The sequence below is a fragment of the Homarus americanus genome, unplaced genomic scaffold (genome assembly GCF_018991925.1).
Source record: "Homarus americanus isolate GMGI-L3 unplaced genomic scaffold, GMGI_Hamer_2.0 scaffold14064, whole genome shotgun sequence".
NCBI classification, from domain to species: Eukaryota; Metazoa; Arthropoda; class Malacostraca; order Decapoda; family Nephropidae; genus Homarus; species Homarus americanus.
The window spans coordinates 140,982-168,961 of NW_024738975.1; the positions used below are offsets into that span (position 1 = coordinate 140,982).

Sequence of the window (27,980 nt, forward strand, 5' to 3'; positions counted from 1 at the left end):
CACTCCCTCCCTTATTCATTTCTTCCTCACTCCATCCCTTATTCATTTCTTCCTCACTCCATCCCTTCTTCATCTCTCCCTCACTACCTCCCTCCATCTCTCCCTTCTCCCTTAACTCCCTCCCTTCGCCTATCACCCTCCCTCCCTCCCTCCCTCCCAACATCTTCTGCAACCAATAGCTTCCTTTCAAGTTCGTTTCTCTCTCGCTGGAGCGTCGAGACGTTGGGGGGAGGCGTGAGGGGAGGAAGTGAGGAGGGGGCGTCTGAGGGAGGAAGATGGGGAGGGAGGGAGTGGGGGGAGGAGAATGAGGGAGGGAGGAGATGAGGAGGAGACAGGACGGGAGAATGGAGGAGGTAGGAGAGAGTGAAGGGAGGCGGGAGGTGACACGGAAGAAGAATGGGGAGGACGGAGGAGAATGGGGAGACCAGGAGGAGAATGGGGAGGACGGGAGGAGAATGGGAGGATGGAGGAGAATATGGGGGCAGGGGGTGTGGTTCACCCCCCCCTCTCACCTCCGTCGGGATGCACAAAAGCCAGTCGCATTTATGTCCTTAAGAGTTGGTCTTTTCAGTTCCTCGTCCTTCACCTCCCCGACAGCTGCGCTTATCGGAAATGTATCGAAGCGTGAGGCGCCACCAGCACCCACCTGACGAAGAGCTCCTCCTGCCGGTGTGTGTGTGTGATAATTAAATGGTATAACACAGATCACGTGATTAATTACCAACATCATCACAGAAAGAACGAGATTCATTACCCTGGCTGTTTGTCTGTTTGTCTGTCTGTCTGTCCCAAAAATAAATAGAGAACAGGTTTCTACCACACGTTAAATTTGATTATACACCCAATTATAAATGACACCAGATGACGTAAATATACAGTTGTAAATGAAACACCTGACGTAAACACGTAAACAAACATACACAAAACATCTCATTATACATACAATCATACATAAGACTTTTCTCTTCCTGATCATACAATGTTTTTCTCTGGATCTTATTGTCAGTTTACGAGATGAAAACACACACAACTATTTTATCTTCCCATCCACTAACACATAACCTAACCTAACCTAACCTAACCTAACCTAACCTAACCTAATCTAACCTGACCTGACCAAACCGAAACTAATCATCTATCCCCGGACTGCCGTTACGAGTTTATAGTACTAGTGATGTCTATACCTAACCTAACTTGACCTAACATAACCCAACTTGGCCTAACCTAACCCAACTTGCCCTAACCTAACCCAACTTGACCTCACCTAACTTGACCTGACCTAACCTAACTTGACCTGACCTAACCTGACTTGACGTGACCTATCCTAACAGCGCTCTCTCACTCAACCACACAACACTACCTATCCTCGCCCACCCTACTACCAACATTGTGCCTATCCGCTACAAAAAAGGGCACGCCATACAGCCTTACCATCCTCCTCCATCCCTAATCACCCTTAACTATCCCAAACTATCGCATAACCATCCCTAGATTGCCTAACCACCCTTAGCTATCACAAACTATCCCTAACCACCCTTAGCTATCACAAACCACCCTTAACCACTCTCAACTATCCCTTAACCATTCCTAACAATCCTTAACCATCACAAACTATCCCTAACCACCCTTAACTATCCCATAACCACCGTAACTACCTCATAACCATCCCTACTATCCCGACAAAGGCTCCCCATTATACTCTTTTTATCTGAAGAAAAAGTATTATTATAGAGCATTAAATATTCATCCCTTGTCTTCTCCTTGACCCCTTGTCTTCCACCTTACCCCTTGTCTTCCACCTTACCCCTTGTCTTCCACCTTACCCCTTGTCTTCCACCTTACCCCTTGTCTTCCACCTTACCCCTTGTCTTCCACCTTACCCCTTGTCTTCCACTTTATCCCTTGTCTTCTCCTTGAACCCTGACTTTCCTTTTACCCCTTGACCACTTGTCTTCTCCTCAACCCCTTGTCTTCTCCTCTACCCCTTGTCTTCCTACTCCTTGTCTCACCTTTACCCCTTGTCTTCACCCCCACCCCTTGTCTTCACCTCTACCCCTTGTCTTCCCTCTACCCCTTGCCTCTCCACCCCTTGTCTTCCCTCTACCCCCCCTTGTCTCCCCACCCCTTGTCTTCAGCTCTACCCCTTGTCTTCACCTCTACCCCTTGTCTTCTCCCACCCCTGCCCTCAGCCTCCCACCCCTTGTCTTCACCTCACCCCCTTGTCTTCCCCACCTTGTCTTCACCTTTACCCCTTGTCTTCACCTCACCCCTTGTCTCACTTCTCACCCCTTGTCTTCCCCCACCCCTTGTCTTCCTCTACCCCCTTGTCTTCTCCTCACCCCTTGTCTTCCCACCTCTCCACCCCTTGTCTCACTCACCCCTTGTTTCACCTCACCCCTTGTTCACCCACCCTTGTCTTCACCTCTACCCCTTGTCTTCACCTCACCCCTTGTCTTCCCCTCTACCCCTTGTTCTCCACCCCTTGTCTCTCCTCACCCCTCTTCTCCTACCCCTTGTCTTCCCCACCCTTGTCTTCACCTCTACCCCCTTGTCTTCCCCTCTACCCCTTGTCTTCCTCTACCCCTTGTCTTCCTCTACCCCTTGTCTTCTCCTCTACCCCTTGTCTCAGCCTCTACCCCTTGTCTTCACCTCTACCCCTTGTCTTCTCCTCTACCCCTTGTCTTCACCTCTACCCCTTGTCTTCACTCTACCCCTTGTCTTCACCTCTACCCCTTTCCTCTCCTCTACCCTTGTCTCTCCTCTACCACTTGTCTTCTCCTCAACCCCTTGTCTCTCCCTCTACCCCTTGTCTTCACCTCTACCCCTTGTCTTCACCTCACCCCTTGTCTCACCTCACCCCTTGTCTTCCCCACCCCTTGTCTCACCTCTACCCCTTGTCTTCCTCTCTACCCCCTTGTCTTCACCCCCACCCCTTGTCTCCCACCCCTTGTCCCTCCCCACCCCTTGTCTTCACCTCCTACCCCTTGTCTTCACCTCTACCCCTTGTCTTCACCTCTACCCCTTGTCTTCACCTCTACCCTTGTCTTCACCTCTACCCCTTGTCTTCTCTCCTCACCCCTCTTGTCTTCACCTCTACCCCTTGTCTTCACCTCCTCTACCCCTTGTCTCACCTCTACCCTGTCTCACCTCTACCCCTGTCTCCCCACCCCCTTGTCTCACCTCTACCCCTTGTCTTCTCCTCTACCCCTTGTCTTCACCTCTACCCCTTGTCTCACCTCACCCCTTGTCTTCACCTCACCCCTTTCCTCACCTCTACCCCTTGTCTTCACCTCTACCCCTTGTCTTCACCTCTACCCCTTGTCTTCTCCTCTACCCTTGTTCACCTCTACCCCTTGTCTTCACCTCTACCCCTTGTCTTCACCTCACCCCTTGTCTTCACCCCACCCTTGTCTTCCCCCCCTTGTCTCACCCCCTTGTCTTCTCCTCTACCCCTTGTCTTCACCCTCACCCCTTGTCTTCACCTCACCCCTTGTCTTCTCCCTCTACCCCTTGTCTTCACCTCTACCCCTTGTCTTCTCCTCACCCCTTGTCTTCACCTCTCTCCCCTCGTCTTCCCCCACCCCCTTGTCTTCACCTCTACCCTTGTCCTCACCTCTACCTTGTCTTCCCTTTACCCCTTGTCTCTCCACACCTTGTCTTTATTCTTCCTCCTTTGCTCGTCTTCCCTCTTCATTTCTTCCTCACCCCCTCCTCCATCTCTCCCATCCCCTCTGCTCATCAACTTCTATTCCTTGTTCTTTCTCCCCATTCTCTCCGCCTCCCATTCTTTTATCTTCCCTCCCAACTCTTCTTTCCCTACAATTATTTCCTTCATCCTCTCTCACCCCTTCCTGCCTTACCCTCATTTCCTTCCTCAACCCTTACTTTCTTTTAGCCCTCACTGCCCCTACCCACTTTCCTTAAGGGTGTGTGAATGTTGGAGTGAGGGGAATGTGGGGGTGAGGGGAGGGGTGAGGAATGGGGAGGAAGTGGGGGTGAGGGGAATGGGGGTGGAGGGGAGAGGGGGGTGAGGGGGAGGAGGGGAGAGGGGTGAGGGAGAGAGGGGGTGAGGAGAGAGGGAGGGGAGAGAGGGAGGGAGGAAGGGGGTGAGGGGAGAGAAAGGGTGAGGGAAAGTGGGGGGTGAGAGGAGGGAGGGGGGTGAGGGGAGGAGGGGGAGGGGAGGGAGGTTCTGTGTGTGTGCATCGACGCCGGAGACAGACCTGATGCTGACGTCATGGGCCCCAACACTGTGCAGAGAGAGAGAGAGAGAGAGAGAGAGAGAGAGAGGAGAGAGAGAGAGAGGGAGAGGAGAGAGGGAGGGAGGGAGGGAGGAGGGAGGGAGGGAGGGAGGGAGGGAGGAGGGAGGGAGGGAGGGGAGAGAGAGAGAGAGAGAGAGAGAGAGAGAGAGAGAGAGAGAGAGAGAGAGAGAGAGAGGGAGGGAGGGAGGGAGGAGGGAGGGAGGGAGGGAGGAGGAGGGAGGAGGGGAGGGAGGGAGGGAGGGAGGGAAGGGGGAGGAAGGGGGAGGGAGGAGGGAAGGAGGAGGGAGGAGGGAGGAGGGAGGAGGGGAGGAAGAGGAGGTTGGTGGAGGGGAGGTGGGGAGAGGATGGGAATATGAAAAGGGAGACATGGAGAGCAAGGTCACTGAGAGGGGCATAGGGGAGAGGAGAGAGGGAGGGAGGGAGGGAGGACGGAAGAGGGGAGGGTGGGGAGGGAGGAAGGGGAAAGAGAGAGAGAGAGAGGCGGGGAGGATGATTAGGAGAAGAGGTAAGTGAGAAGGGAAGATAGTGGGTGGGTGGGTGGGTGGGAGGGAAAAGAGGAAGAGAATAAAAGATGAAGTGTACAGGTATGGAAACCAAAACCAAAAGTGTACAGGTATGAAAAGAAAAATATATATATATAAAACTTAACTTCACCTCACACCTTTAATTACCTCACAAATTCACAAAGAGATGAAGGAAAGGTGTTTATTAACTCTTAATTAAGAGATGATTCAGGTGTGGCAGCTTCTATCACGAGAGACTTCTAAAAGGAACGCCATTTCACCCCTCCCCCCCACCCCACGACCCGAACTCCAAGGAAAAAGAACTCAGATGGTCTCGTAAGTATGTCTGCTTGTAATAGAGACGGACCATAAGAGTAATGCCTTCTACAGTCTTGATATAGTACAGGTTACAGTGTGTTTTGTACCCAGAGGTGCGCAGACATGAACTGGTGGATGTGACGGAGATGTTGTAGAGGAGAGCTGTGCATGCGTAAAACAGTGAGGTTCCAATACTTTATAACAGAGGTTCCAATATTTACTAACAGATCCAATTTAAACAGAGGTTCAATACTTTAAACAGAGGTTCAATATTTTAACAGAAGTCAAATTAAAAGTCAATATTTCAAAAAATTCCAATATTTTACGAACAGAGGATCCAATATTTTACTAGCAGAGGTTCCAATACTTTACCGAAAAAGGTTCCAATACTATTCTAACAGACTTGAATTTTCGACATAAACACTTCAAATACAACAAACGCGTAAACAAACGAATTTAAGTAATGAAAAGTAATGTTTGATAATATAAAATAACTTTGAGGTTAATTCATCTAAAATACAATAGATATTAATACAGTAGTTGATAAGAGGAAAGTGTAACCTAAAAATACAATAATAAAATAAAAACATGAAGGAAATTACAACGATACAGATATTAAATACATAAAAACACATTAAAAAAAAAAAGAAAAACTGAAGAATAAACCAATAATAAAAAAAAAAAAATAATAAAAAAGAATAAAATGGAAAATAAAAATTGTAATGAAAATAAATTAGAGTAAATATACATATAAATTATAATAAATCAATAAATATAAAAATGAAGTAAGTAGAAAAAAACAAAGATTAATAAATACAATAATAAACAAAAAAATAAATTCAGCAACACAAAACACACGAAAATATAAACAAATTCAATAATAAAAAATATATAAAATAAATAAATCAAACAAATATTCGGTCATAAACAAAAAAGTAAACAACAAAAAGTAAACAGTAAACAAACGGGTGCCAAGTCATCCTGTTTTGTTTGAGTCGAGTCACAGTGTAAGTTCCACGCCATCTTGGATAATATTCTTAACGCTGTTACTTAGATGAATCCGGTGTGTGTGTGTGTGTGTGTGTGTGTGTGAATGAGTGCGTGCGTGAGTGAGTGAGTGAGTGAGTGAATGTGGAGAGTCACGGAGTGAGTGGGTGAGTGAATACGCGAGTCCGCCAATACGTGCGTGAGTAGTTGCGTGCGTGCCTGTGTGTGTGTGTTGTGTGTGTGTGTGTGTGTGTGTGTAAACCCCTCATAAATATTTACCCAATCTCTATAATCTTCCTCAATATTTCACCTTGAATAATAAGACTCATATCATTAACATAATCCCCAAAAGAATAATAGCCCCCATCAATAGCAACTTTCAAAATCTATAAAATATCACTAATAGCTACTTTAAAATCTATCAAAATAACAGCTCGAACAAGAGTAACTTTTTGCAGTACAGAAGACCAAATTAGCCAACCTTAATATCAACTTCTTTTAAATCAATATAAAATAGCATCTAATAGCAAGTTTTTTTTCTTCAATTCTAGTTAAAAATAGCCTCAGTAATAGAAACTTTCTTAAAAAAAATAGTTAATGGCTATTTTAACACGGAGGGAGGGAGAGAGAGAGAGGAGAGAGGAGAGAGGAGAAGGGAGAGAGAGAGAGAGAGAGAGAGAGAGAGAGAGAGAGAGAGAGAGAGATCCAATTTACAGTATGTACGGTCCTAGGGTTTGCACTGAGGTATTGATGATTAACTAGACTGCAGGCCCTCAGCAGGTGATCCAATCATGTGAGGTAGTGGTAACATCCTAATCCTCATCTCACATCAGCAGGAGTCGACGAGTCTTTAGCCCTGTCGACCGCCTATACTAATAACACTGACTCTTGTATGGGGCCAATACTCATGTCGTCAACCCACCCACTAACCTTCCCACCTGATCTCAACACACCTGTACACCTCCCATTCCTGACATCACCACAACACAGGGATCAAATGAGAAGTTAAATTGACTCAGTTGATATAAGGAAATATGGTAGTTTAATCATCTTCTGCCGGTCAAGGTATAAAAGGCAAGTATTTTTAATTATTATAAAAAAGATAAAAACTAAACATTTAAAACTGATAAAAACATAAAAACAAAATCAATACACCAAAATAAATCAATAACTACGAGAGAAAAAACAAGAGATAAACAGAAATTAAATGACAAGAGCTCGAGAGAGAGGCGCTGACAACATCCATTTATAAGCTGGGGACTGTAGCAATCAGGGATATATTAGTTTAAAGGGACGAAGAGAAGCCAATCAGCTGTACCCCAGGAGGTCTGACCCACGCTGACACATATATACGGGGTCCAACTTTTTGTGATGAGAACCTAACCTAGTTCTAACTACTGTGATTAAACTAGGTAAACTAAAGATAGGTAGGTAAACACACGTATATATGAGGGGTAGAGGGAGGGTGTGGTATGGGAGTGGGGTGTGGTTAGATTAGGTTAGGTTGCAAGATAAAATAGAGAGATACGTGGATCAACATTGGATGTAAGAGAGACGGGTTACTGTGAATGTTTACGTGTTCAGGGTGGAGAGAGACGGGTTACTGTGAATGTTTACGCGTTCAGGGTGGAGAGAGACGGGTAAGTTTACGTGTTCAGGGTGGAGAGAGACGGGTTACTGTGAATGTTTACGTGTTCAGGGTGGAGAGACGGTTACTGTGAAAAAGAAAGAGAGGTTACTGTGAATGTTTACGTGTTCAGGGAAGAGAGACGGGTTACTGTGAATGTTTACGTGTCCAGGGGGAAGAGAAAGGTAACGAAAAGATAGATGTAGCTGGAAAAAATTAATAAAATGATAATGTAGCGATAAATTGTGATAAAAAAAACATCCACAGAGCTACATAACAAACATACAGTTACAGTGACAAAGACGTAATGTTAATAAATATACCTGTAACTTAACTAATAAAATGTTAAAAGAGAACACAAGAAAAATTATAGTTAACAGAGTTATCCCCCAAAAAAAAAAAATCTAAATAGATTTTAATTTATAACCAATTTAAAATTATAGTTTATATTGCATGACCCGGTAGAATTGATCAAGTAAATTGGTGATCAGTTAAGTTAGTGATCAAGTAAATTGGTGATAGGTTAAATTGGTGACCAGTTAAAATGGTGACCAGTTAAAAGGGTGACCAGTTAAATTGATCAGTTCAATTGGTGACCAGTTAAATTGGTGAACAGTAGTTAAATTGGTAACCAGTTAAATTTGTAACCAGTTATGTAAGTGATCAGTTAAAATTAGTGATGTTAAGTTAGTGATCAGCTTCAACATAATCACTTCACTCTTCCTCACTCGATCAGATTTCTAGGAAGGCGACAGATTCTTCCTCCATGAACAGATTTCGCAAAAGGATTTCTAGGAAACGTTTATTTTTTCCAGGGATATATGAGAGAGAGAGAGAGAGAGAGAGAGAGAGAGAGAGAGAGAGAGAGAGAGAGAGAGAGAGACACTGTTCCAGAATTCCAGCTTGTTCCAGGAAAGGGGTTTTATTTAATAACATAAATTTCCAGATAAAACATTTCCCTCAGTGTCCCCTTCCTCAGGACCGATGATGACCACAGTTTACAGCAAAACAAAACCAAACAAAAGTAAACAAACAAACAAAATGAAGGAAGGCGTGTTTGTGTGTTTGTTAAGAGGGGAGAGGGGATGAAGTGTAAAAAAAACACAAACAATTATTACTCAAAACAAACACGTTCCTTTAATTTTTTGTCTTATTTTAATATTGTCATGAGTCATATATTATCGTCCTTGGCTATTTATTTTATTACCAGGAAAAAAATATAAGAGTGAACGAAACTAAATGATAAAAGAACGAAAGGTAAACAAAAAAAATCAGCTGACCTACACATCTTAGTCAGCTGATTTACGACCGACTGACCGACCGACCGACCGACTGACTGACTGACTGACTTACTTATTAGGGTTAGAAAATAAATTCGTCTTCCAAGGGTTAAATCGTCGTCTTCAAGGGTTAAATCGTCGTCTTCCAAGGGTTAAACAGTTAACCCATTGTCTTCCAAGGGTAAAATAGTCTTCAAAGGGTTAAATCATAGTCTTCAAAGGGTTAAATCATAGTCTTCAAAGGGTTAAATTACAATCTTCAAAGAGTTAAATTACAATCGTCAAAGGGTTAAGCCGCAATTTTCAAAGGGTTAAATTATAGTATAATAGTCCTCAAGGGGTTAAATCTTCTTCGAATGGTTAAATTATAGTCCTCAAAGGGTTAAATAATCGTCAAAGAAGGGTTAAACCATTAACTTCAAAGGGTTACAACATTGTCTTCAAAGAGTTAAATCGTCATCAAAGGGTTAAATCCTCATCAAAGGGTTAAATCGTCATCAAAGGTTAAATCGTCATCAAAGGGGTTAAATCGTCATCAAAGGGTTAAACATCATCGTCAGGTAAAATAATAATCCTCAAGCGAGTTAAACCAATGACAATAACATCAGGTTTGAGATTATGATTCAGGTAATTTTCCTTTCTCTCTAATCCATATATCTTCCTCACTCTAATCCCTTATCTTTTTTCTCTCCCAATCCCTTATCTTTCTTCCTCTCCCTAATCCTTCTCTACCTAATCCTTATATTTTCTTCTCTAATCTTACCCCTTTCTTCTCTCTTTAATCCTTCTTCCTTTCTTCCTCTCTTTCCTTTCCTTCCATTCTTTCCTCCTAATACGAACTCATCCTCCCCCCTCCTTCACCATCCCATTCCTCCCTCTCCTCCCACCTCCTCCTCTCGTCTTGTAGATAAACATATCATCTCTACATTGTCCTTCGATCACCACCCAAGACGCACAACTCATCGCATACAGACAGACAGACAGACAGACAGACACAGACAGACAGAGACAGACAGACAGACAGACAGAGACAGACAGACAGAGACAGGTAAGGATCTAATACTGTGTGTGTAGGAAGCCAGCGTTATATAGTGAAACCTCTATTTAACGGACTACATAAAAAGGGAAGTCCGGTATATGGGTATATATGAACCCCCATCTAACGGATTATGTGGTTAGAGAAGTCCGGTATATGGAGGTTATATGAACCCCATCTAACGGTTATGGTTAGAGAAGTCCGGTATATGGAGGTTTCACTATATGATGTCAAGTCGCAGGTGAGTATAGGTATTATCATCACTAGTCGACAGTACAGGTAAGGTAAGGTGGAGTAGAGTGAGGGACGATATGATAGAGGTGTATAAATGGAAGTCAGGGCTAAACAAAGGTGACATTACAAAGGTACTCAAACTATCCAACCAGGAGCGAACTCGTAAAAGCGGTTTTAGATTAGCCAAATTTAGGTTTACGCGCGAGATAGGTAAACATTGGTTTGGAAATAGAGTAGTGGATGAATGGAACAAGTTACCAAACATCATCATTAACTCGAATACCCTGGATAGCTTCAAACATAGGTTGGATGGATATATGAGCAATAGGGAAACAGCGAATCCAACATCAGGCAGTAAATTATGTCAAGCTGGTGTGGTGGTGTGGTGTGGTGTGGTGGTGGTGATGATGATGAATGATATACTAGGGATGGTAGAATTACAATGTTGAGTGATGAATGGCGGGAGAAAGGAATGATAATGATGATAATGACAATAGTATAAATAGCGTTACTGACGGATGGACACACACACACACACACACACACACACACACACACCTTCCGTCATTACACCAACGGACAAACAAACACATGTACGGACACGTGAGCCAACTCCGCAGGTAATGACGTTTACCTGTGACTGACTACCTGCCTCACAACACCAATCAATTAACAGGGAAGAAAAGGTAAACAAACTTATAAAAATACATTACGTTTTCTATACCATAAGAGAAGGAGAGGAGGGACTACGTTAAACTTCATAAGGGTAAATTGAGTCTTTAATTCTTAACGAGATCCTTCACGGAATAAGGTCAAAGGTCATTAAAAAAAGTTAAAAGGTCCAACTGTACGTTTGTGGCGCCTGTGGTAGAACGGTACCGCTCTTTCCTCGCAAGCGAGATGTCACGGGTTCGATTCCCGGGCCGGTGGAAGTTGTTTGGACACACTTACTACCCCCATTAGTCCCTGTTCACTAGCAGTAAAGTAGGTACCTGTTGTAAGTCGAAAGTTGCGAATTCGTATTCAGGGACAAGTTGTTTAGCTTCCAATAACTTGATGACATAAACCACTGACTCTGGCTTCACGCCCTTAACTCATGAGACATAAAAGGCAAGCATGAACTTGGCATGCTTCCCTGTTGGGCGCTGTAAGCTCTGCGCTACCTTACAAAAGTAGAAATTTTAATAAATAAAAAAAAAATGTAAGTTATCCAAAGATGACTACCAGTGTTAAAAGTTAGGTGAGGTTAAGTTAGGTTAGGCGAGGCGGTGAGGTGAGGTGAGGTGAGGTTAGGTAGGAGGTTAGGTTGGGTTATGGTAAGATACGGCAAGATATCTCAGACATAAGCCCCTATAAAATACCTCACTTAGACATAAATAAACCCCTACAATACATATTTTTTTTACCCTTTGACGACGATGATTTAACCCTTCAAGGCCAAACAGGATTAAACTGTTTCACTCAAATGACACTTGGTTTTGACATCATATTACTGTTGTTGTTTTTGTTGTTTGTTATTGTTTTTGTTTACTCCGCCCATGTCGGGAAGCGGGGGTAGGGGGGACCTTAGATTCTAGCTACAAGTATTTAATAAAGAACTAAGACAACTTTTCCAACATTTCTGGAGGAGCTGATATACTGTAGTGCATTCGGTTATATTCCATTAAGTATAACCCACAGTTTGTTTATGATGGTATGGTGTACAGTGACCAGCCAGTTTACACCACATGACTACTTCAGTATTACTATTTATCTAACATTAACGACAAACAATGACACAAACATTCTTATCTATGACGGGAAGATAAAAACCAATGAGTGTTTATTTTCTTAAAGGTTGTAATATAATAAATGAGATAAATAGGACAGACATTGAGTAAAGGTCATGAATGAGTGATGTTTGTGGCGCCTGAGAGCGTAGTAAATTTTCATGTTTTTTATTTTTATTATTAAAATTAGTGTCAGAATAATCTACCTTTCATGCATGTAGAGTTGTAGACGGTATGTGGTATTTTTTTTTTTTCTTTTAATAACATAAACTTGTTAACAAAGACAGTGTAGCATCTCTGTATTACTTATTAATATACGACAGGATGATAATTTTATTGCCAGTGTGGGACAGAGATGATGCGGTGGTGACAGATTTCTTACTTGCATAATCCTGAATCTGGGGGCGGAAGCATGACAACACTAGATAACTTTGTTCCTATATAAAACAGTTTATTTACTTATTACTTTTATTAATTAAATATCAATAAACACAGAACAGTAAAAAGTTTGCGTATTATCAGTATGCAACATGGCACCACTGTGAGGTTATGGCGCCAACTTGGGATAGTGACGGACTTACACGACTTATCAAAGTTTGACTGTACCGAGTTAACTTTATAATCACCAATATACTTTACATACCGGTATTATACGACTATACAATATATATATCCCGGTACTATACAACCATACAATATAGTTTATCGGCATTTGATATCCTTGTGTCGTGTCAGTCATTCTATTACCGTCGAATCACTAATTAGCGACGATATCAAAGTTTGTGGTAAATCATTAACATGGTACAATAACATCTGATGCACAACGAACCCATCTTCTTCCTAACATGTTGATATAAATATTTAAATTGGTGTATTACAATATTTTATTATCTTATCATAAATAAATAAATAAATATATAAATAAATAAATAAATACTGCTTACACACAGTAGTCAGCATGAATCCATGATGAACAAAACTAAAAGGTCAAGTTAGGTCATGTCATGTTAGGTTAGGTCAATAATATTTCAGAGCTTTAACCAATAATGACCAATACAATATAACCACTTTCTTACTCTCATACACAATCTCATGTGATATGTGTATGTATGTATGTATGTATAATCCTCCCATAATTCTTCTAAAACGTTCATATAATTGCTTTATATAATTCTCCTCTGACACGTGCGTCTAAATATATCCTCAATCCCATCAAACGTTTGTATAATTCATTAATCTTCCTCTCAAACGTTTGTAGGAATATTTTATTAATCTCCGTCAAACGTTTGTAGGAATATTGTATTAATCTTCCTCAAACGTTTGTAGGATTGTTATCCCTCAAACGTTTGTAGGAATATTTTATTATTCTTCCTCAAACGTTGTAGAATATTTAATTAATCTAACTCAAACGTTTGTAGGAATATTTAATTAATCTTCCTCAAACGTTTGTAGGAATGTTTAATTAATCTCCCTCAAACGTTTGTAGGTATATTTTATCAATCTTCCTCAAACGTTTGTAGGAATGTTTAATTAATCTTCCTCAAACGTTTGAAGGAATATTTAATCTCCCTCAAACGTTTGTAGGAATATTTAATTAATCTCCTTCAAACGTTTGTAGGAATATTTAATTAATCTCCTTCAAACGTTTGTAGGATGATTTAATTTATCTCCCTCAAACGTTTGTAGGATTATTTAATTAATTTCAAACGTTTGTAGGAATTTCAAACTCCCTCAAACGTTTGTAGGAATATTTAATTAATTCCTCAAACGTTTGCAGGAATATTTATTTAATCTCCCTAAAACGTTTGCAGGAATATTTAATTAATCTTTCAAACGTTTGTAAGAATATTAATCTTGCTAAAAAACGTTTGTATGTACAGTAATCTTCCTCATCCATTTTAAGCTTCTATCAATATTACTTCAAAACGTTTCTTTGACATGAACTAATCATCTTAAAACGTTCTTTATGGCGATGAGGATCTTCCTATGAAACGTTTGTATGGTATATTAACCTTCCTGAAACGTTTGCATGCAATATTAACCTTCCTGAAACGTTTGTATGGTTATATCAATCTTCCCCTCAAACGTTTACATAAAATAGCAGTATTAATCCACCTGTCTAACGTTTGTATATCGTCTAGATTTCTAACGCCCAAACGTTTGTTATATTGTCTATATCCATATCCATCCATCTCAAACGTTTGTAGTTTATTCATTCCGTCAAAAACGTTCATAATACATTCATCCCGTCAAAAACGTTCTACATTCATTCCGTCAAAAACGTTCATAATACATTCATCCCGTCAAAAACGTTCTACTTTCATTCCGTAAAAAAACGTTCATAATACATTCATCCCGTCTAAAACGTTCATAATACATTCCTTCCTTCTAAAACGTTCATAATGAATTCATTCCGTCAAAAACGTTCATAATACATTCATCCCGTCAAAAAGTTCTACATTCATTCCGTCAAAAACGTTCATAATACATTCATCCCGTCAAAAACGTTCTACATTCATTCCGTCAAAAACATTCATAATACATTCATCCCGTCAAAAAGTTCTACTTTCATTCCGCAAAAAAAACGTTCATAATACCTTCATCCCGTCTAAACCGATCATAATACATTCATTCCGTCTAAAACGTTCATAATACATTCATTCCTTCTAAAACGTTCGTAATGAATACATTCAGTCAAAAAACGTTCATAATACATTAATTCCGTCAAAAACGTTCATAATAAATTAATTCCGTCAAAAAACGTTCATAATACATTCATCCCGTCTAAAACGTTCCTAATACATAAATTCCTCTCCCTGTCTCAAACGTTTACACACCACACCAGAGCACCTGTCAGTATACCCCTCGTGCCTGGCACCTCAGATGTAAATAACGACCTCACACAAGAGCCTCGGTAAGCTTGTTAGGAAGCCCTCGACACATCCTGGGCTTCGCTACGTGAGTCGAGGCTTCAAGAGGACCTGCCGAAGCATTTCTTAGCAGGAGGAGTAGTAGTATAAAGGCCAGCCCCCTGTCCCCCTCCTCCTAGCCTTCAGTCCCCCATCCAAGCATTCAGTCCTCCACCATCCCAGTCCTCCACCCATCCCTCAGTCCCCCACCCATCCCTCAGTCCCACCCATCCGTCAGTCCTCCACCATCCTCAGTCTCACCCATCCCTCAGTCCCCCACCCATCCCTCAGTCCCCCACCCATCCCTCAGTCCACACCATCCCTCAGTCCCCACCCATCCTCAGTCCCCCACCCATCCTCGTCCCCACCCATCCCTCAGTCCCTCACCCATCCCTCAGTCCCACCATCCCTCAGTCCCCCCCCCGTCCCACCCATCCCTCAGTCCTCCACCCATCCCTCAGTCCCACCATCCTGTCCCCACCATCCTCAGTCCCCACCCATCCTCAGTCCACCCATCCTCAGTCCACCACCCATCCCTCAGTCCTCCACCCATCCCTCAGTCCCCACCATCCTCAGTCCTCCACCCATCCCTCAGTCCCCCACCCATCCCTCAGTCCCCACCCATCCCTCAGTCCACACCCATCCCTCAGTCCCCACCATCCCTCAGTCTCCCACCCATCCCTCAGTCCCCACCCATCCCTCAGTCCCCCACCATCCCTCAGTCCCTCACCCATCCCTCAGTCCCCCACCCATCCCTCAGTCCCCACCCATCCTCAGTCCCCACCCATCCCTCAGTCCCCCACCCATCCCTCAGTCCCCACCCATCCTCAGTCCCCCACCCATCCCTCAGTCCCCCACCCATCCCTCAGTCCCCCACCCATCCCTCAGTCCCCCACCATCCCTCGGTCCCCACCCATCCCTCAGTCCTCCACCCATCCTCAGTCCCCACCCATCCCTCAGTCCCCACCCATCCCTCAGTCCCTCACCCATCCCTCAGTCCACCCCATCCCTCAGTCCCCCACCATCCCTCAGTCCCCCACCATCCCTCAGTCCTCCCCCCCAGTCCCCACCCATCCCCAGTCCCCACCCATCCCTCAGTCCCACCCATCCTCAGTCCCCACCCATCCCTCAGTCCCCCACCCATCCCTCAGTCCCTCACCCATCCCTCAGTCCCTCACCCATCCCTCAGTCCCTCACCCATCCCTCAGTCCACACCCATCCTCAGTCCCCCACCCATCCCTCAGTCCACACCCATCCCTCAGTCCCCCACCCATCCCTCAGTCCCCACACCCATCCCTCAGTCCCTCCACCCATCCCTCAGTCCCTCCACCCATCCCTCAGTCCTCCACCCATCCCTCAGTCCCCACCCATCCCTCAGTCACACCCATCCCTCAGTCCCCCACCCATCCTCAGTCCCCACCCATCCCTCAGTCCCACCCATCCCTCAGTCCCCACCCATCCCTCAGTCCCACCCATCCCTCAGTCCCCATCCCTCAGTCCCCCACCATCCCTCAGTCCCCCACCCATCCCTCAGTCCCCACCCATCCCTCAGTCCCCCACCCATCCCTCAGTCCCCACCCATCCCTCAGTCCCCCACCCATCCCTCAGTCCCCACCCATCCCTCAGTCCCCCACCCATCCCTCAGTCCCCACCCATCCCTCAGTCCCCACCCATCCTCAGTCCCACCCATCCCTCAGTCCCCCCCCCTCAGTCCCCACCCATCCTCAGTCCCCACCCATCCCTCAGTCCCCACCCATCCCTCAGTCCCCACCCATCCCTCAGTCCCTCACCCATCCCTCAGTCCTCACCCATCCTCAGTCCACACCCATCCCTCAGTCCACACCATCCCTCAGTCCCCACCCATCCCTCAGTCCCCACCATCCCTCAGTCCCACCCATCCCTCAGTCCCCACCATCCCTCAGTCCCCCACCCATCCTCAGTCCCCCACCCATCCCCCCATCCTCAGTCCCATCCCTCAGTCCCACACCCATCCTCAGTCCCACCCATCCTCAGTCCCCATCCCTCAGTCCCACCATCCCTCAGTCCCCCACCATCCTCCCACCCATCCCTCAGTCCCCACCCATCCCTCAGTCCCCCACCCATCCCTCAGTCCCCACCCATCCTCAGTCCCCCACCATCCTCCAGTCCCCCACCCATCCCTCAGTCCCCCACCCATCCCTCAGTCCCCACCCATCCTCAGTCCCCCACCCATCCCTCAGTCCCCCACCCATCCCCCAGTCCCCCACCCATCCCTCAGTCCCCACCCATCCCTCAGTCCCCCAACCATTCCCTCAGTCCCCCACCCATCCTCATCCCCACCCATCCCCAGTCCCACACCCATCCCTCAGTCCCACACCCATCCCTCAGTCCCACACCATCCCTCAGTCCCACACCCATCCCTCAGTCCCCACCCATCCCTCAGTCCCACCCCATCCCTCAGTCCCCCACCCATCCCTCAGTCCCCCACCCATCCCTCAGTCCCCCACCCATCCCTCAGTCCCCACCCATCCTCAGTCCCCCACCCATCCCTCAGTCCCCACCCATCCCTCAGTCCCCACCCATCCCTCAGTCCCCACCCATCCTCAGTCCCCACCCATCCCTGTCCCCACCCATCCCCAGTCCCCACCCATCCCTCAGTCCCCCACCCATCCCTCAGTCCCCACCCATCCCTCAGTCCCCACCCATCCCTCAGTCCCCCACCCATCCCTCAGTCCCCCACCCATCCCTCAGTCCTCCACCCATCCCTCAGTCCCATCCTCAGCCCCCACCCATCCCCAGTCCCCACCCATCCCTCAGTCCCCCACCCATCCCTCAGTCCCCCACCCATCCCTCAGTCCTCCACCCATCCCTCAGTCCTCCACCCATCCTCAGTCCCACACATCCCTCAGCCCCCACCCATCCCTCAGTCCCCCACCCATCCCTCAGTCCCCCACCCATCCCTCAGTCCCCCACCCATCCCTCAGTCCCACCCATCCCTCAGTCCCCCACCCATCCCTCAGTCCCACACCATCCCTCAGCCCCCACCCATCCTCAGTCCCACCCATCCCCAGTCCCACCCATCCCTCAGTCCCCCACCCATCCCTCAGTCCCCACCCATCCTCAGTCCCCCCCCCCCACCACCTCACCCCACCATATCCCCCACCACCCCACCCATCCCCAGTCCTCCACCCATCCCTCAGTCCCCACCCATCCTCAGTCCCCACCCATCCCTCAGCCCCCACCCATCCTCAGTCCCCCACCCATCCCTCAGTCCCCACCCATCCCTCATCCAATCCCCAGTCCACACCCATCCCTCAGTCCCACACCCATCTCAGTCCACACCCATCCCCAGTCCCACACCCATCCCCAGTCCACACCCATCCCTCAGTCCACACCCATCCCAGTCCACACCCATCCCTCAGTCCACACCCATCCCCAGTCCCCCCATCCTAGCCCACCCATCCCTCAGTCCCCACCCATCCCTCAGTCCCCCACCCATCCCCAGTCCCACCCATCCCTCAGTCCCACCCATCCCCAGTCCCCACCCATCCCTCAGTCCCCACCCATCCCTCAGTCCCCCACCCATCCCTCAGTCCCCACCCATCCTCAGTCCCCACCATCCCTCAGTCCCCCACCCATCCTCAGTCCTCCACCCATCCCTCAGTCCCACACCCATCCTCGTCCCACACCATCTCAGTCCACCATCTCAGTCACACCATCTCAGTCCACACCATCCCATCCCTCAGTCCACACCCATCCCTCAGTCCTCCACTCATCCATCACAACCAGAAACATCAACCACAACAACCATACACATCCACCAGCACCATTACATCCACACAACCATCCACAAAACATGCACACACATCCAACTACAATATTTTTCTTTTCTCTTCAAACTAATGTAATAAAAATTGCGTACAAATTTTCCTAGAGAATTACGGTGTATGCTTTATGTATATTTGAATGTATGTATATGTATATTTATAAGAAAATTTGTATGTATGTATGTATGTATGTATGTATGTATGTATGCGTGTGTGATTCGGTGTATATTTTGTATGTAAATTCCCGTGAAAATTGTGTAGACTCCCATAGCGTAACATTGGATTTTACTCAATCTGGTAGTGTAAGGGTTGATCTGGGAAATAAGGGCTGTGAATGGGACTATAGGGGCTACATAAGGGACTGAGGGTAGGGTGGGGACTGAGGGTAGGGTGAGGGACTGAGGGTAGGGTGGAGGACTGAGGGTAGGGTGTGGGACTGAGGGTTGGGTGGGAAACTGAGGGCTGGGAGGGGGGACTGAAACAGACTGCCGTGTGCTCTTTATGCAGGCCGTCATCAAGGCCAAATTGGTTCATGATCGCAGCCTTGCATGACCACCCGTGACGTCATTCATTGAGTCACTGTTCGTAAGGATCGTCAGACATACGCAATGAGCGTTCACCGTCAGTTCTACACTAAAAGATATTCACTATGAGTAGCATGCAGTTGAGTGACTACTGACACACAGGGTTCCTCTCCACTGGTACTCACAGTTTGCTGCCCACTCGAGACTCTTGTGGACTCGGCCAAAATTTCTCCCAGAATGTAGAGCGACTTCTAATACGGAGAGCAGAGGTGGAGAGGGTCCGGGGGAGCTTGTCGTGGCCGCCCATCTCGTAGAGCCTGGGAACGAGTGATTAGGAGTCAAGTTCTGCCTTGTAGCTGTTTCTGGTAATTCAAGGTCCATAGATAAGGGTGGAGTGTGACTGAGTGTGGGCGTGTGCCTGGGTGTAGGCGTGCGGTTGTAAGGAAGTCGAGCCACAGAGGGATTCAGAAGGGTCCCTGAAGGAGAAGCTGCGCTGCAGGCGGGTCACTATCGCCACGCGAGGAAACGCGCCACAGTCCTCTCACTAGCTCGGTGCTGGACTGGTTCCCTGGCACACGCCCACCACACCCCTGCTCACTAGGTGTCCTGCTTCGGTGCCGGAAAGGGTTGTACCCCATGTTGCTCCTCATACCTGGGGCGGTGTCAGGAGGCACAGGGCAGGCGCCGCCACGGCCCCTGCCTCCTGCGGGGAGCCCGGCGGTTCCTCCAGGATGACCTGCTGGTGTGCCAGGTTTGCGGGCTGCCGGTGACCTGCTACGACTGTGTCAACACCACCACCCTGGGCCGCACTAGGCGCTCATCTCAAACACACACACACACACACACACACACACACTTGGCCGCCCGCCACACCCACTGGGCCAATATTGCAGGGTAACAGGGAGGTGTAGGCCAGGGAAGGCAGAGTTGTTAAGGTAGTATTGTGTGGGTCCGCTGCCGACGCCACCACAACACACACACACACACACACCGCGCAGCCCACGTGTGACGCGCCACGCACCACCACCACCAAGGAAGGGGCACTTGCCTCACCTGCCGTCACTCACCACCGCCACACCGCCACTTCACCTCAAACACTCACACACACACAATGGCTGGCTGCGGCAGCGTTCATGAGCTCCTCCAACACCGCGGGGGATGATCGTCATCACAAATATAACAATGGAGGTCTTGGATCAATAAGGAGTAAAGTCCCTGTTTGACGAGGATGAGGGTGGTCTAATGGGAGGGCGAGGGAGGGTCAATTTGCGGGGGTGGTTTGTGTTAGTGTGGGGAGGAAAGGGTGTTGGTGGGGGTTGTTGGCACTGCTTAAGGGGAACCTGGGCCCTGGCACCACCAGTACCACCTCAAACGTCACTCGCCTCACACTGCATCACGCACATACACTATTCTTGGCGCGCTGGTACCTCCAGTTGGGCTGGTGGTAGTTTGTTTGTATGGTATGTATGTACAGTGTGTGTGTTCGTAGGGGGGTACACTCATGCCTCCACTCACCCACGCGGGTCTATCACACTGTCCTCTTGCTGACGATGGCGAGGTTTTAGGGGGAACACGCGCCTTTCACGCAATATTATCTCGACACCACAACCACCACCGAGAGGCTGCTGAAATAGGGTTCCTGTGAGCTGTGTGGGTCGTCAGACTTCTCACCCACGACTGAGGATTCGCTACGGTGGTCAGAGATGCGCGGGGGAGAGTAGAGAAGTGGTGGGAGCCAGCAGCCCCTCCCTCCCGCTACACCCTCAACCTCCTCCCCCAACATCATCTAGTCTACTCATGTTTGCACCTTCAAGCTACACACACACAACCTGGCGCCCCGCTCTTAGATACCATGTACTGATTGATGCCTGTCTGTAGCTCTCTGTGTACAGTACTATACGCCCCTCACGAGCGCCCTTACTACTACTACTAACTCCACCATATATTAATCACATTTCACAGCGCGCACACACACACGCACACACACACCTTGAATAAAGTGTACCTATGTCTCATTGATTTCAGCCACACCTTCGCCCGGCCGACGTGTTCCTTGCTGGTAACATTCCATTCACAAACATCCGCGGTAAGATCCTCGACCGGCCAGTGTTTCCCTCTCTCAACACGGTACAAAGTTTTCCCGGATACCAAACACGAGTTTTAAACATTACGTGATGGATTAATACAGTGATATACTATGACGGACATACAGCTGTACTCAAGCAAAACAGATGATAATAATTACCCTAGATTATAAATAAAACACCAAACCAGCATCTTTGTACAGCTCCAGGCTGCTGTATTTTACTTAAACTTTAAACTCGTAATAAATAAGATTTTAGGTAAAGCGGAAGTTAGAATACCTTATATAGTTACGATTTTGTGTTTAGTTTACGATTTGTTGATACTGTAAATAACGAAACTTGTTCAGATATTATAGATAATCGATAGTGTAACCTGAGAACGTGTATATATATATATATATATATATATATATATATATATATATATATATATATATATATATATATATATATATATATATATATATATATATATATATATATATATATATATATATATATATATATATATATATATATATATATGTGTGTGTGTGTGTGTGTGTGTGTGTGTTATTAGTAAGCCAGCAAAAGTTAGCACTTAACCTGACACTGAATGGGTGAACCAAACAGTCCTTCACCCTTACTCTGATTAAGTTCTTGTAACCGACCTACTGAACAATGCCCGTGAGGTAACGTTTTGTTTACTATGTGTCGATTTACTATTAATAATAAAATCTATTCTCGGTGGTCACATATTACAGGATGCGGATATTTCGAACCCGCATGAAGCAATGGTTGATATAGAGGTACAGTGGTGCATCTTAACCCACACACACCGTACCTCCCGACACCGTACCCACACACCGTACCCCCGACACACACCCACACACCGTACCCCCGACACACACCCACACACCGTACTTGTTGACAGAATACCCTGGGCATCTACTTGACGGTCAGATAGGCTCAGATTATCATACTAACCTGTACAAGTATTGACCCATACAGTTCTCTGCGTTATACCGTATTTTTTTGGTTATTTTGACGTCATTCATAACAAAATATTCATACACCAGTTTATTAATCTTCCTGTTCTTGCTCGACACTTGGGACAATACTATATACATGATTGTTAAGATTTACCGATCGCCCTAAGTCGAACGGAATGAGATCGATAGCAATTAAAACAGTCTCTATAAGGGTGTTGAACGAGGGGAGGGGTGTGAACGAGGGGAGGGTGTTGAACGAGGGAAGGGTGTGAACGAGGGGAAGGGGTGTTGAACGAGGGGAAGGTGTTGAACGAGGGGAAGGTGTTGAACGAGGGAAGGGTGTTGAACGAGGGGAAGGGTGTTGAACGAGGGGAAGGGGTGTTGAACGAGGGGAAGGGGTGAACGAGGGAGGGGGTGTTGAACGAGGGGAGGGGTGTTGAACGAGGGGAGGGGGTGAACGAGGGGGGAGGTGTTGAAGAGGGAGGGAACGAGGGGTGTTGAACGAGGGGAGGGGTGTTGAACGAGGGGAGGTGTTGAACGAGGGGAAGGGGTGTTGAACGAGGAGGGGTGTTGAACGAGGGGAAGGGGTGTTGAACGAGGGGAAGGGGTGTTGAACAGGGAAGGGGGGTGAACGAGGGGAAGGGGTGTTGAACGAGGGGAAGGGGTGTTGAACGAGGGGAAGGGGTGAGCGAACGCACTTTGTTACGGTAGAGTCTCAGTGTAATCCCGACCCCAGTACACCCACCAGCCTCCGTGTCGCGGGTAAAGGTGGGCGAGTCTGCCTGAATTTCCGACAATATTATTACTACCTTTACTAATCTTACTGGACCTAACTTAACTTAACCTAACCTAACTTATCTACCCTTAACCTAACTTACCTACACCCTAACCAAATTTAACCTAACCCTAACCTAATTTAACCTAACACTAACCTAACTTAACCAACCCCTAACCTAATTTAACCTAACACTAACCTAACTTAACCAACCCCTAACCTAACTTAACCAACCCCTAACCTAATTTAAGCTAACACTAACCTAACTTAACCAACCCTCAACCGAATTTAACCGAACACTAACCTAACTTAACCAACCCTAACCTAACTTAACCAACCCTAACCTAATTTAACCTAACACTAACCTAACTTAACCAACCCCTAACCTAACTTAACCAACCCCTAACCTAATTTAACCTAACACTAACCTAACTAACCAACCCCTAACCCAATTTAACCTAACACTAACCCAACTTAACCAACCCCTAACCTAATGTAACCTAACACTAACCAATCTTAACCAACCCCAACCTAATTTAACCTAACTTAACCAACCCCCAATCAACCTAACCAACCCCCCAACCCTATCTTAACCAACCCCTAACCTAATCCTAACCTAACCTAACCTAACGAACGGAAACACGGGTCTTGGGGAAGAGGGATGAAAAATTTACCTTGGCTGTGTTAATTACGTACGAATGACGTCACTCACTGGAGGGAGGCGAGGCGTTAAGAGATTTGCTACGCCACTGTTGTTATTGATGGGACGTGAGTTTCCGGTGGAGGAGGTGGAGGAGGAAGAGTAGAGAGGAGAAGGAGGTTAAGGAGGAGGAGGTGGTGGAGGAAGGGTGGTGGTGGAGAAGGGTGGTGGTGGAGGAAGGGTGGTGGTGGTGGGAGGAAGGTGGTGGTGGGAGGAAGGGAAGGAGGAGTAGGTGGTCGGGAAGTGGTGGTGGTGGTGGTGGAGGGAGGGAGGGTGGTCGGGAAGTGGTGGTGGTGGATGGTGGAGGAAGGGTGGAGGAGTAGGTGGTCGTGGAAGTGGTGGTGGTGATGGTGGTGGAGGAAGAGTGGGAGGAGAGGTGGTCGTGGAAGTGGTGGTGGTGGAGGAAGGGTGGAGGAGTAGGTGGTCAAGTAGTGGTGGTGGTGGTGGTGGTGGTGGAGGAGGAGGGATGTGGTGTTCCGTTAAGAAGACACACCAGGAAACACTGATGGTCTTCCTTCTACGGGAAGATAGTTAAGGTCCTTGTTGTTTATGTTTACACTAGTCCCCCCCCATACTGTTTTGTTTACAGTTACGTGTTGTTTATTTTTGTGGAGTCCACTTGTTTGTTTACATGTGGAGTCCCCTCGATGTTTTTATGTATTTCAGTCCATTGTTGTTTACATCTACTGTCCACAGTCCCTAAATGTTTACGTTTATTAACACTCTTGATGTTTTAGAGTCTCTCACATTGTAAACACCATCACCTCGGCCGTCACTGTTACCAGAGCACTGTAGTCTGCGTCATGTCCTCTGTTGTATTGTAAATGACACATCATGGCCGACAGTGACGCGTCATTTATAATTATTCTGAATAGTTAAAGACAAACATGACGACACACTTGAGCAGTTAGGGGACCATAACGATGTTTTGTATGATTAGTAACTTCCTGAAGGGGCTTTGTAAACATCCTGGTGGGGAGGGAAAAGAGCGCCGCCCTTCCGATCACTTGCAGGACCACCACCACCACCACACCTTCTATTTAATAGCAAGCACGAACTTTTACCAGCACTGAGGACCTTCCACAGGATACTCTGATCCTGAGTTATTCTCCCACCTCCACCTCACCCACACACACAGCTCCCCTCCACCTCATCCCACCCACACACCCCTCCAACCCCCTTAATAAGTGGTGAGAAGGACTAAATTCAACTGGGTCACTAAGACACCTACAGTACACAAAATAGCTGTCTTGAATGGCATCAGTATTGCCAGAAGATGTGTACTGTGTCTGTACCTCTCCACCAAGTCAGCGGACGATGTGAGCAGTGTTGCCACCTAACGTCGCTGAGGGTGAAGCAACTTATCATGATGTTACCGAAAGTATTACACCCTTGGCCGTTCTCCAATAAAAGCCTAGAGTGAAAATAATATCCAAATGTCTCCCTTATTATTCATGACTAACAAACAAGTTTTCTGTAATCACTGGGTGGGGGGATATAAGCCTACACCCAACTGTTATCTATATATCACAAAAAGCTATGTTTCATTAAATGAGTGTTATAGAAGCCCAGGTGTAAAATATGGATTATGTAACCTGGAGATATAAAACACTGGCCATAAGGAAGTGTTGTAGATTGTTGATTCAATTGTAACTACGAATCTAATCTTCATGAACTCTTAAAATAATAACTACCATTCACTATGTATGAGAGAGAGAGCAATATGGAGGTGCAAACTCTTCACACTGATACAGCACGATCTGTGTGTGTGTGTGTGTCAACTGCAATAGTATCATCTGACCACCCTGCCAGGAATGTCACCCAAGCTTGTATCACCCTGCCAGGTATGTCACCTTAGTCTGTATCACCCTGTCAGGTATGTCACCCTAGTCTGTATCACCACCCTGTCAAGTACGTCACCCTAGCCTGTATCACCCTGTCAAGTATGTCACCCTTGCCTGTATCACCCTGCCAAGTATGTCACCCCCTGCTAGGTATGTCACCCTAGTCTGTATCACCCTGTCAGGTATGTCACCCTGCCAGGTATGTCACCTAGCCTGTATCACCCTGCCAGGTATGTCACCCGTGCCTGTACCACCCCTGCCAAGTATGTCACCCTAGCCTGTATCACCCTGTCAGGTATGTCACCCCTGCCAGGTATGTCACCCTAGCCTGTATCACCCTGCCAGGTATGTCACCCGTGCCTGTATCACCCTGTCAGGTATGTCACCCTTGCCTGTATCAACCCTGCCGGGTATGTCACCTAGCCTGTATCAACCCTGCCAGGTATGTCACCCTAGCCTGTATCACCCTGCCAGGTATGTCACCCTAGCCTGTATCACCCTGCCAGGTATGTCACCCAGCCTGTATCACCCCCAGGTATGTCAAACTAGCCTGTATCACCCTTGCCTGTATCACCCTGCCGTATGTCACCCTAGCCTGTATCACCCCTGCCAGGTATGTCACCCTAGCCTGTATCACCCTGCCAGGTATGTCACCTAGCCTGTATCACCCTGCCAGGTATGTCAAACTAGCCTGTATCACCCTTGCCTGTATCACCCTGCCAGGTATGACACCCTAGCCTGTATCACCCTGCCAGGTATGACACCCTAGCCTGTATCACCCTGTCGGGTATGTCACCCTAGCCTGCATCACCCCTGTCAGGTATGTCACCCCTTGCCTATGTCACCATGTCAGGTATGTCACCCTAGCCTGTATCACCCTGCCTGTATCACCCTGCCAGGTATGACACCCTAGCCTGTATCACCCCAAGTATGTCACCCTGGCCTGTATCACCCTGCCAGTATGTCACCCTGGCCTGTATCACTGTGCCAGGTATGTCACCCTTGCCTGTATCACCCTGCCATATATGTCACCCTATGTATCACCCCTGCGAAGTATGTCACCCTGGCCTGTATCACCCTGCCATATATGTCACCCTATCCTGTATCACCCTGCCAAGTATGTCACCCTGGCCTGTATCACCCTGCCAGGTATGTCACCCTAGCCTGTATCACCCTGCCAGGTATGTCACCCTTGCCTGTATCAACCCTGCCAGGTATGTCACCCTGCCTGTATCACTTCCAGGTATGTCACCCTTGCCTGTATCACCCCTCAGGTATGTCATCCTAGCCTGTTGAAGTGATAACCGTGGTGACACTATGAGATGTTTTTATTACCACCATACTATTGTTCTATTCCAGATGATACTAAATATACAGAATACTTCCTTGAGATAAATATATAGTATATATCAGGTGACTAAAAAGAGAGTCTAAGGTTCTCAACTGGTCAGCCATGTTAATATTGTTATTATTCACTCTGTATCTGTGTTTTTCTGGCTAAATAAACTGTTACACATCACCCCTGCCAAGTATGTCACCCTTGCCTGTATCACCTCGCCAGGTATGTCACCCTTGCCTGTATCACCTGCCAGGTATGTAACCCTGCCTTCATCACCCTGCCAGGTATATCACCCTAGTCTGTCTCAACCCTGCCAGGTATGTCACCCTAGTCTGTCTCACCCTGCCAGGTATGTCACCCTGCCTGTATCACCCTGCCAGGTATGTCACCCTAGCCTGTATCACCCTGCCAGGTATGTCACCCTGCCTGTATCACCCTGCCAGGTATGTCACCTAGCCTGTATCACCCCTGCCAGGTATGTAACCCTGCCTGTATCACTCTGCCAGGTATGTCACCCTAGCCTGTCTCACTGTGCCAGGTATGTCACCCTTGCCTGTATCACCCTGCCAGGTATGTCACCAGCCTGTCCTCACTGTGCCAGGTATGTCACCCATGCCTATGTCACCCTAGCCTGTCTCACTGTGCCAGGTGTCACCCTTGCCTGTATCACCCTGCCAGGTATGTCACCCAGTCTGTATCACCCTGCCAGGTATGTCTCACTAGCGTGTATCACCCTGCCAGGTATGTCACCCTAGCCTGTCTCACTGTGCCAGGTATGTCACCTAGCCTGTATCACCCTGCCGGTATGTCACCCAGGCTGTATCACCCTGACGGGTATGTCACCCTAGCCTGTATCACCCTGCCGGGTATGTCACTCTTGCCTGTATCACCCCTGCCAGGTATGTCACCCTAGCCTGTATCACCCCCCAGGTATGTCACCCTAGTCTGTATCACCCTGCCAGGTATGTCTCACCAGCTGTATCACCCCTGCCAGGTATGTCACCCTAGCCTGTCT

General features: G+C 47.1%; 1 protein-coding gene across 3 annotated transcripts in view; it reads right to left on the reverse strand.

Annotated features, from left to right (window-relative positions):
• LOC121874400 (cAMP-specific 3',5'-cyclic phosphodiesterase 4C-like) overlaps positions 1 to 27,980 on the reverse strand; it is a 183,940-nt gene that overhangs the window by 136,582 nt on the left and 19,378 nt on the right. Inside the window, exon 1 of one of the 3 annotated variants that reach the window (XM_042378531.1) lies at positions 19,438 to 20,234. The exons of 1 other annotated variant lie outside the window; for it this stretch is intronic. In XM_042378531.1, the coding sequence (XP_042234465.1) occupies positions 19,438 to 19,559 (122 nt within the window). In that variant the 5' untranslated portion in view covers positions 19,560 to 20,234. Of the gene's footprint in view, positions 1 to 19,437; positions 20,235 to 27,980 lie in introns of those variants that run through there. One more of the 3 variants, XM_042378532.1, reaches the window with a different exon arrangement.